The sequence below is a fragment of the Scophthalmus maximus genome, chromosome 1, assembly GCF_022379125.1.
Source record: "Scophthalmus maximus strain ysfricsl-2021 chromosome 1, ASM2237912v1, whole genome shotgun sequence".
NCBI lineage: Eukaryota > Metazoa > Chordata > Actinopteri > Pleuronectiformes > Scophthalmidae > Scophthalmus > Scophthalmus maximus.
In genome coordinates this window covers 24,775,571-24,787,014 of record NC_061515.1, presented here as the reverse complement: position 1 = coordinate 24,787,014, position 11,444 = coordinate 24,775,571, and the positions used below count along the sequence as shown (strand labels likewise).

At 42.9% G+C, this 11,444-nt stretch overlaps 1 protein-coding gene and 1 long non-coding RNA gene across 3 annotated transcripts in view; one reads left to right on the top strand and one right to left on the bottom strand.

The window, feature by feature from the left end:
- Positions 1 to 26: 26 nt before the first annotated feature.
- Positions 27 to 10,290, top strand: slx9 (SLX9 ribosome biogenesis factor). Its single transcript, XM_035622267.2, has 6 exons — positions 27 to 527; positions 966 to 1,095; positions 5,393 to 5,461; positions 7,484 to 7,655; positions 8,683 to 8,748; positions 8,853 to 10,290. The coding sequence occupies exons 1-6, from the start codon at positions 390 to 392 to the stop codon at positions 8,977 to 8,979; spliced, it is 702 nt and encodes a 233-aa protein (XP_035478160.1). The 5' UTR covers positions 27 to 389; the 3' UTR covers positions 8,980 to 10,290.
- The window catches only part of LOC118299013, a 41,161-nt gene continuing 30,100 nt past the window's right edge, over positions 384 to 11,444 (bottom strand). For both annotated transcript variants that reach the window (XR_007030496.1, XR_007030495.1), the window contains exons 10-11: positions 946 to 2,090; positions 384 to 686 (exon numbers count right to left, since the gene is read on the bottom strand). This is a non-coding gene — a long non-coding RNA (uncharacterized LOC118299013). The remainder of the gene's footprint in view (positions 687 to 945; positions 2,091 to 11,444) is intronic.

Sequence of the window (11,444 nt, the reverse complement as noted above, 5' to 3'; positions counted from 1 at the left end):
CCCGATACACAAGTCAAGCTACTGTGTTCCCAGAAGCAGACGTGCCTCTATCGAATAATTCATTTATCACAATAAAAGCTTTGCTTATTACTGTGACCTGTACGGGACTTTTAAGGAAATCAAACATTATACACTGATAATAAAACATCTATCAAAATGAAAGCACTTTACCACGAAGGTCATTAAATCAAAAAGACAATGAACCCCGGCATCGTCTGCACCAGATGGACTTCCGGTGGTGTTGTAGCAGACCTGACGCTCGACCCACGCTGCCAACACGGTGAGCAGCGACACGACGGAGGTGGGAGACCAGTCATCCCAGATTCAGACACACACACACACACACACACACACACACACACACACACACACACACACACAGATTAAAGATGGTTGGCAAAATCAAACACGTCCGACAGAAGCTCCACCAGGAGGCGGTGAGGCTGGTGCAGCCGAGCGGCCTCGGCGCGGCGCCGTGCCCCGTGTTGTCGCCTCCGAGCGTCCGGGACCCGCAGAGCGGCGATCAGGTGGGTCAGAGAAAATGTGGATGAATGGCTGTGATCGTGGCACCGAGCGGACCGATGCTAGTGTCCAGAACTGCGGTTTAGAACCGAACCGAACCGAACCGAACCGTCGGATCCGGTCGGTGTGGACGGCGGAGCTGCTGGACGTGTTTCCGTTTGAGCCTGTCGGAATAAACCTGGTGTTTACAGTCGCAGATCAAACGGAAACACTGGCTGTGACAAGTCACTGCGATACATCTATTAAATACTTGTTTTCACCTTTATGAACCCACTCAATCATTCAACCCTGAGTTTTATTTTGAAGTCACATTGAGAAAGGGTGAATCAACTGTATAGCTATATATAAAACTGTATCTTTAACCAGAATGATTGCTGCCTCCTTTTTGATGAATTATTGGATGCATGTGTTAGATAATAATACCTGTTCCCTCTTATGTGGAGGCCCCCCGGCCCCTTGCGGAGAGCTCCTTCCCCGCCGGAATCTTCGCCGGCACTAAAATCACCCCAGAAGCTCTGGTGCAAACACTGAAGTTCGAGGAGGCTCCAGACACTCCCACGCCTTGCAGGAAAGGTGAGTACTTGTTGGAGGTTAATCGGATTTGGTTTGATGAATGTCCCGCAGCTCGACCTTAAGTACGCTGCTCAAAGAATGAAGTGGAAACCACTTGCGTGGTCACAGCAGAACGCCGGGTCAGTTAAACTCCAGGGACCATCTCAATCTGTCCATTTAGGAAGCACACGTGACTGTTAATCAATCTCAACGGGTGCGATGGAGGCAAAAGCAAGACAAGCACCACAAAGGCAATGGTTTTCATGTGGTGGCCACAGACAGTTGCTCTCTCCTTCTCCTTCCTGACTGATTCTTCTCTAGACGGAAACCTGCAGCACAACATCAGGTTGCACAGGTAGTCCAGCTCCTCCGGGATGAAGGTTTGCCGTGTCTCCAGGCAAAGTCTGCAGGAGCACGGAGGAGATACAGGGGGACCGGCCGTCACGCAAGGAGAGCTGGACAGGAGTGTAGAAGGGCATCAACCCAGCAGCGGGACCGGTATCTGCTCCGTTGCGTGATGAACAGGAGGAGCACTGCCAGAGCCCTACAACATGTCCTCCAGCAGGCTCCTGGTGTGCATGTTCCAGACCAAACTATCAGAAAACAGACTCCACGAGGGCCCGACGTCATCCAGTGGGACCTGTGCTCACAGCAAATCAGTGTGCAGCTTGACTGGCATTCGCGAGAGAACACCAGAATTGGCAGGTCCGGTCAATGATGGGACGTTCTCTTCACAGACGAGAGCAGGTTCACACTGAGCACGTGACAGGATCGAAAGAGTCTGGAGACGCGGTGGTTTGGAGGGTGGGACAGTGATGGTCTGGGGAGGCATATCCGTGGAGGGTCGCACAGACCTACATGTCATATAGCCAACAGTATCCTGACTGCTGTTAGGTACCGGGATGAAATCCTCCGAGCGATTGTGGCCAGAGTGTTTAGGAAGCTCCTGGATGATGAAAGCATCGATGCCATTGACTGGTCCCTCTCGTTCCCCTGACCTGAATCCAACCGAGCGCCTATGAGAGAGAGAGAGAGATTAGGAATAAAAGAGAAAGTAGTTTTTAAAACAATTTAGACCATTGCCAGATTTCTATGTTTGTGGTTCACAATCTTTTCAACCATGCCACCTCCTCATAAGATAAGTCTTGGGTACGGTTGAATTGTCACATTGGCTCAGGAAGTTTCCTAAATATTAAAGTGACCCGGAAGTATTTCATCGGCAGCCATGATAAGAGCTGTTCAGATTCTCTAAATGCTAAAGAAAGGAGCTCCAATGCTTCCTTTCCTATCTCCTTTAGCATATGGTACACTGGACCTTCTTATGCGAAAAGTAAAGGACAAATAGACGCCCCACAATTCATTGCTGCAGCGATATTTAACGTGACGCGCTTTGCACGAACATCAGGTCAATGACATCCGCCGTCCTCCTTTACACCTTTCCTTGACCTCGTGACGTTTTCCACTGAGGAATAGTAGATAGGAAAGATAAGTCGACCACACCACTTATCTCAGTATTGGGGTACACTGTAGTTGTCTCTTGAAGGATTGTGTTTTCTGGCCACTAGATGCTGCCAAAGGCTTAGAATTCTCTTTCACGTGGCCACAGCAGACTAACTGAAAGTCATTATTGGGATTTCTGTCCCACTAATAAAGTCTGCTAGAACATCTCCTTTCAGCAAAGATGTGGCCACACAAACCCGAGCAGAGCTCTTTGTGGCCAAGAGGGAAAAAAGAAAATCAAATGCATGAAGTGAAGTGACGGAGGATGAGTCTGAAGAAGGCATGAGGCCTCACCAGACTGCTATTGTTTACATTATTTTTTGAATCTGTTGTGTTATTGAGAAAAGGGACAAACGGAGATACATGTTTTACATTATTCATTGATTATAAAATACTCTAGTCTATTCTAATTGTTTCACCACATTACATCAAATGCACTACTTAAAACACAACAATACATACGAATAGATAAATAATATCAGTATGATAAATACTAGGTAATCATTGTCAAAGCAGTAGGTTGGTTTCATGAAAATAGAATAACCTTGATGCCGTTGGCTCTATAACCTCTCCTTTGACGTTAAGAAGTGAATTTATTGTTCTGACGACGTTGCTTGATGTCTTGTCATTTTCAACTAGACTTGGCCACCACTGAATCGAAGGCTTTCAAATAGGCAACATATTTCTTTATTATATCCAACAGTGTCATATATTTATCGGTTATCGTTGCGGGTGTTACAATCCGTCAGTCGGCTCTGAAAAAGGTTGGCATAATGTTCTGTATTGTGTACTGAAGTGTATGTGCCTGAACTCATACAGTCTGTGTGTAATTCACACTCACGTCAATATGATTTTGACCATGAGGACAAACAGGCACTGTAGGCCAGTTATTGACTGACAGCAACAAAGCATCTTGACCTAAAGTCACGACTTTCTCGCCTCAGAGAAACATTCACCCATTTGTGCATTCATATTTAATAGTTAAAGACATGCTGCCTGGTTGTGGGGTCCAAAGTGATTGATTATTCCTTAGATTACTGCTCAATATATATATATATATATATATATATATATATATATATATATATATATATTGAGTAAAAAACACAGTTATTTTGAGTAAAAAACACACCCCAGATGGGTCAAGTATAGCTCCATCATTGTTTAAATATATATATATATATATATATATATATATATATCCATCATCCGATTGTTTGTTTTTCTTCATAGACCCGTCTCTTTACTTCCACAATTCTCCAAAATACTAAAAACAGTCGTCAACATTAAGACAATATTGCCCAGAAGTGTGAGGGCAGAATGGAGCTGGGTGGGTGAGGGGTGTTCAGTCAGCCCTAATCACAGATATCCATTTCATCTAACAGTGGGAAGACGATGCTCCCACTGTGCCAGCCCCCCCCCCCCCCCCTGACAGATTAGATTTCTCCACCTCTACCCACAGTTGTTGTCAGCAGTAGATGTCTATCTGTGCTTGTTCTCTAACTGCAAACAGCAGCAGAAACACTTGTGTAGTTTGGCAGTGCAGTGGCAGATAAGGGCCAGTCGGGACCTCTGGAGATTCAGCACCCGACTGACTGACACTCCAGCACATGGGATAGGATAAAGTACTGTAATAACACATTCATTTGTGATAACTCGCGCGCGGACTGAATGAATAAACTGTCTGTGCCGTCATTCGCGCTGCGTGGGCCTAGAATGAGTTGCTGTGCTTTGATTTGTTTTATGCTTATTAACGTAGGCCACGTGTGTGCTAACTTTGTGTTGACTGGTTAGTTGAAGGCTGGCTTCATTTGGGATGTTTGATGGTGGAGACGTCGGGCTGTGGTGGGGGTTTGAGTCACGGGCAGCAGGCTGTTATGTGAGCGTTGGCACGTCGACCAGAATGTGTTCAGCACCACGGACAGCGTCAGAACTTTGAATGGGGAGTCTCCAGTTGTCTGCTTTGTGATTGTCTGGAGTGGTTGTGTACGTACGTGTGTGTGTGTGTGTGTGTGTATGGGCACGAGCGTGCGCTCATGTTTAGGGGGATTTTAATAGGTGTTGCTAACACACAGTTCAACAATAGGAGAAACACTAGGGCATAGCTGAGGGCAGTGACTGTTAGTGCCACCACAAAGTTTCTGAGTGTGGGCTGTGTGTACCTAGACATGCTATCAAGACCTGCTGTCATGCTGCGGTTGTGTCTATTGTTCATGAGTGTCGTCCATATGAACGCCCTTTTCTTGTGGTATTCGTAACATCAGATCTCCAAATTTCACCACTTCTTTGCTGACATTTTATAGAACACATTAAGCACGTGTAGATATCCTGACATACCTGTTTTCAGAGATAATTGAAATCCCTCCTGTGTCAAAGATTGTATAAGTTGAACAGATAGTAAAGTCAATGCAAACATTTCCATCATTATCACAGAACAAATCAAATTTTGAAACTTTATTGTTGACTGGAAATTTTGAACCAAAAAAAAACATGATCAGGTCAAACTGAAGCTTTCAACATGGTCTTTATGAGCATTTGCAGTTTTCCGTGTTGACATGGAGACGAATATGTTCACGTGCACGTTCAGCTGACGGGATGTATCCCTCACAAAGTGAAGCATGATGCTCATGTCTGAAAAAACAATACTAACTGTGTGTGTGTGTGTGTGTGTGTGTGTGTGTGTGTGTGTGTGTGTGTGTGTGTGTGTGTGTGTGTGTGTGTGTGTGTGTGTGTGTGTGTGTGTGTGTGTGTGTGTGTGTGTGTGTGTGTGTGTGTGTGTGTGTGTGTGTGTGTGTGTGTGTGTGTGTCATTTTCACAGGCACAGAAGAAAGGAAAGTCAAGCCAAAGAAAGAGAAGATGAAGGAGCGAAGGGAGAAGTGGATGAACAGTGAGTTCATATTGACAATCGGCTCTTCAGGAGGAACTTATATGGGTTATAGAGATTTACACTGTACTGTATATATCTTCTCCACTGATGACTGCATGATGATATTCTTCCGTTAAGCTTGGATCCAACACCTTTAAGATACATTATTACTCGATGATGGTGTTGTGTATTTTCCTTTTGTTGCTTCATTTCCCTTCATTTGACGAACAAACATATCAGACGATTGGCAGTCGATAGAGCAAAACTGAATCCCTGCAGTGACGAACATGATGGAAGTTTGATAGATTATCTGGCACCGAAACGAGGAAAAAGAGCTCCGATACCTGAAAGTGTGCTGAAAAACACCTACAGTACTAACAAGTGTTGTCTGTGTATCTCACAGAGCTCTATCGTTGACCTCAACATCTACACACACTTTTCTTTATTTTCACTCCATGATTCACATACTCCCATGCAGATGAGATACGTCTCTGACTGAGACAGCGAGTCAGTTCAGGTTTTTCTGTGCGAGAGACCGTCTTTTAGCGTAATGATCTCCTCTGCACCACCATCTCCCATCATTCCTCTCAGGTCTGTAACTGAACACTTCTGCTGAGCCAATCAATGCCTCAGTAGCACGGCACACATCCTCTTCGGGCATATAATTAGGTGCTAATGGCCGAGTGATTCATTCCTGCTGAAACTCGAGACTGGCTCCACGCCGACCGTTTCTGGGATTAGCATGAAAATTAGAAAGAAACCGGAGCCGTTTTCAGATCATGCAGTTTCCCATAGGATTGTGACAGACTATGTTGGGTGGAGGTCAGACCCCGTAAGGGGGTCCGGAAGAAAGGTTTGTACATTTCAAAAGTACCATCCATCAGTCTGAGGAGGCTAGATTTATGAAAAATTATACACTTGTGCGCTGTAGTAATGAATTTAATCATAAACACATGTTGAATGTATATGAATGATGACCACCACCATTAATATCCTTGCAACCCATGTGTTGTATGGACACTGACCAACAAACATTACAAAAAGTAGCTTCTTTGTAAAATATTATTCTTTGCTTAAAAACAATAACAGCACAGAACAATTGCACTGTACAATGAACAGAAATAGTGAAAACGACTCCTGCAGGGATTTTGAGTGAGAGTATCAATTTTTATAAAATGTCCTGAGAATATTTCAATATATCAGACGATTTTTCCACATATTTACAATACCATTATTCTGTCTGTATTGTGACTTTCATTCAATTTCCACTATCATACATGTGTTTTGTGTTCTTCAAAGGAATGAAGTTCATTTTCAGACATTTATATATTTCATACTTAAGGGCAGCAGCGAGGCTACTGTTCACTGCTAGAGACATCTTTTACCAATCCTGCTAATAATTCAAGAAATCTGTCTGACGTTTACCACAAATCAGTGGTCTGAGCACAAACAAAAAGAGGAAACATGGGGAGAAATGTATGGAATACAAAAGAATGGACTGGGGTTCATTGACTTTACCAGTATATGTTTGGAGTCATAACCAAAAGTCCACCATGACACGATAGCGTTTATAAGACAAAAAAATGAAGAATTAAGATAGTACAAGACAATAAAAACCTGTTTTATCATTCCGTTGAAGAGAAGATTGAATTATGCTGAAATTCACTTTTATGTAGGTTTGTTTTTCATTTATTTGTTGGAACTGAATAATGCAGACTGTCTTATCAGTCTGCATTATTATTCAGATCCACATGGTTTAAGGGGATTATACCAGAAAGTAGAATTTGTCAGATGGTTGGATTGTGTTTACACGCAGAGGAAGGTTCTTTATCAGCTGTATTCAAACACAGACACCAAACTGGAAGATGTGCTCCTCATTTTACCACATCTTTAAAACTGTTCCGTGCTTCAAACTAAGCTTCTCCTGTAAATGCACTTCAGTTTGTAACGAATTGACTTTTTCCCCTTTCACGGACATTCACCTACAGTGTCACCGTGTTTATCCTATGATGTAATTTGCCTTTTCTCTCTGTCTCCTCTCAGAGATCCGCTCCATCAAACTGGCCCAGGAGCAGCAGGCAGCTGAGGCCCGCAGGCAGGCCATGCCCGTGGTGGGAGACCTGAGGCCGCTGGCCGACGCCCTCCCAGAGCTCTGTCAGCTCATTGGCCCGCCCACTGCCCCTTCTGCTCGCCGCAAAAGCAGGAAAAACAAAATGTGAGTGCGACCTTGCACAGTGGGCATCAGATATGGACGAATGTGTTATTATCCACATCTTCCCAAGTAGCCAAATTGGTTTGGCCCAAATCCAGCAGGCGGGATGAGGTAACCCGGCCCAAGTACGGTTGCCAGACCCTGTGCCGGACCCGGTTTGAGTGATGCCCCAGAATCAGCCCACGTACACCGGCCCAGGTCCAGCAGCTAAAAGTTAACTGACACAGGGCTGCCACACCAGCATAAAAATATATAACAGGCCCACAGGTAACTGGCCCACAGATAACTGGCCCACGGGTAACTGGCCCGCAGATAACCTGCCCACAGGTCACTGGCCCACAGATAACTTGCCCACAGGTCACTGGCCCACAGATAACTTGCCCACAGGTAACTGGCCCACGGATAAAAGTCTTGTCAGGGCTGAACCACAATCTGAATTAAAATATGATGAGTGAGCAGGAAAACATCCACATCATGGACATAACTTGCCCACAGGTAACTGGCCCACAGATAACTGGCCCACAGATAACCTGCCCACAGGTAACTGGCCCACATGTAACTGTCCTACAGGAAACTGACCCAGTTCACAAAAGCAAAACTTAAAAATAAAACCCAATTTGGCCTCTGCACCATGAACCTTAAGGAAACCCTAAAAGATGGAGAGAGAAAACTGGGCCAGTGGGCAAGACATGAAAACTGAATAAGTCGGTCACATAGATTAGATAGATGATAGACTAGGGTTGGGTGATTTCTGCTGATTATTATTATTAATATTTTCAGTGTTTCCCATTAATTGACAGTCTAGTGTATGCATGGGTCTCGCGACAATTAGATGATAAATTAAATCTTTTCACCCTCTTCCAACTTTTCATGGTCAAATTAGAAAAGGCTCTAACTCTGTGTTCTGCACCATCGCATCACTGGAGAGCTGCGGGGGTTTGTTTGAAACGGAGAGGTGTGCACACGTGTCTCCCTGTGTTAGTCGTCTGTGTAACCACGGTCCCGTCTCTTTGTCCCCTTCTCTCCACAGGCCGGTGAAGAGGCCTGAGCCGACAGATTTCAGTCAGATGAAACAGTCACAGAAACGCAAACTCCTGTAAGCAGATTCTTTTTCTTCTTTCTTTCCTTTCTGTGGTTCATTCAACATTCACGTACACACTCCACATCTCTCTACAGCAATGTGTTTTGCCGTCATTGCAGAGAAACGGAGAGCAGCCGCTTCAACAACGTAGTGAAGACCCTCTGTGGCAAAATGAAACCCTTGGCTGACATTGGCGAGCAGCTGAGGAAGAGGATGAAGCAGGAGGAAGAGCAAGGCCCCAGTTAACAGCAAGCAACAGTTTAACTGTGTGAGACTTCATACATTCATAAAGATCCTGGATCCCAGTGGGACTTTGTCCGGGGAAACCCGACCCCGTTCACCCTGTCAGAAAGGAGGAAGAACCCCTTGGCCCCTGACTGCAGGATGCTGAGGATACTGAGCGGCCCCAGACGGTACCAACATATTATCTGTAGTAATAAGGAATTACAATTCATTCAAAGCTCTATTAATGTTTATCCTCTAAAAAGTTACATTTTAATTCCTTTCATTTAAATCAAAGCATTTAATTGGTAAACAGATCTGCCTGGTTTCTATGAGCATGCTACGATAGAATCCCCACATAACCATAGCAACCATGAAAGTCTTGTCAGGGCTGAACCACAATCTGAATTAAAATATGATGAGTGAGCAGGAAAACATCCACATCATGGACTCTTCATGTGGACGTAGACAGTATATTAACTGACTTATTTTTTTTGTCCTGAGTTCATTTTTGTATAGAAGCTTTCTGCCATTTGAAAATAAAATCCACCGTCTCCTCCCCCCTCTCATTTCAGTATTTTTTTACTTAAATTCTTATTTCAAAATTCTCATAATTATAAGATAATGTCAGGAAAAAAAACATTCTAGTTGTTGAATCTCATCTGGTACATTTAACTTTTCATAGCCTCTCACAACTATGACCTACAATGTTTCTTGCTTTGATTGTTAGATATGAGTTAGTCATAATATATTTTCCAAATTCATAATTAAAGTGATATTTTTCATAATTATGAGATCATCTTTGCATTTTTATCTACTCTGTTGGAGCCATTTCAGTTGAACAGTAGCCTAACTGCAATTTGGTTTACATGCTCAATGTGTTTTTCCTTTTGTGTTCATGATAGATTCTGGTAACGATTTGAACTATTGAAATGAACTGTAAATCATAATAAACAATAATCATCTATCAGTTATATATCTATTATCTGTAAGTATCAGCAGTAACAGCTCCACTCAGACACGGGCCACAGCCTCAGCCCCTCACAGTGCCCCCTCTGACCTCTGCCCTACAGGTTCCCTGCATCCTGAGCTTCACCTGTCAAGCTATAGAAAAATTAAAATGTCAAATTAACATCTAGCGCAGTATGTCCCTGTGAAATATAGTGGAGTCAAAGTGCAGAAACATATAGTAATATTAAGTATAAGTAAAATTGTTCTTGAATGACGTACTGTATTAGTCTACTGTGCATTGACAGGTTTTCACAGGTGTACTTCTTTGTGATATTTGTCCTGTAAACTATGGAACATTCAATAAAAATACACAGTGACAAAAAATATATAAAATGTGAGACTCTAATTGTAGGTAAGAAAAACGTAATCAATAGAAGGATTCAGTGCTGAGCAGCCCATTAGGACTCATTAATAATGGATACAATGGGAAGAACACAGTGTCAAATTAAAAGTAATCAGAGCTCATGTGTATATATGGTCCAGTGGCTCTTCTGTCAGTGGAGGCGGTTCACCTCCAGTTCACCTACAGGCCTCCTCACACAGGTTTGGCCTTATCCTCTTTTTCTTTTTTTTTTAACTTCGTCTTGGATTCGGATGCTAAATGACACACGTCACCTGTCTGCGTCACGTGGCTGACAACGAGACAAACCAGCACGTACACTCATATTCGATCACAACCACCAGGAACTTAGTCCCTGGTGAACTTAATCTGTGGGGGTCAGTAGACTTTGTTCCCTTCAACAGGGCTGAACGTTAACTTTTATTTTGCATGCAGCACTGGTGCTACAGAGGTTGATAGTTTTGTAGCACAGGCCACAGAATTGTAGCATTCATCATATTAAGAACTTTCTTTCACTTCACCTTCTGATTATTATAACTCACAATTCTGCCTCTTCCACCCAGTTATCTGACCCAGTTGTTTTGCACTCGAGGGCCACCGTACATTACAATGATCAACCTAATCTGCTTCAGTTTGTGTACACAGTGTGCTTTCAGCAGATTTATACATTTCCAAATGAATGGTTTAATATGCAACACATTCTGAAATGGTTTAACCAATGTCCTGTCCGACTGTCTGTTTCACATTTTAACAACATGTCATTTTCAAGAGAATCATGATATAAACGCATGCAGAAACGCTGTTATTGCCATGAACTAATTTTTACCTTAATTATATTTCAAGATACATTACAAACAGTACCAGAATGATTTAATTAGCGGCGTCATCAGATGTTAATATAATTAACATTTAATATATGATAATATAATAATTTAATATAATAATAATAATTACTCTGTTTAATCTAAATTAAAACATAAATCCCGCCACATTTGCACCTTCATGTTACCATGTTCCTCTGCACAGTACTGGTAACTGATTGTACTACTGCACTATTTCCACTATTAATATTAGTTTAAATTCTTTATATTTATTATTCTTATTCTCTACATTTTTGCAATTCGTATATTTTTTTACA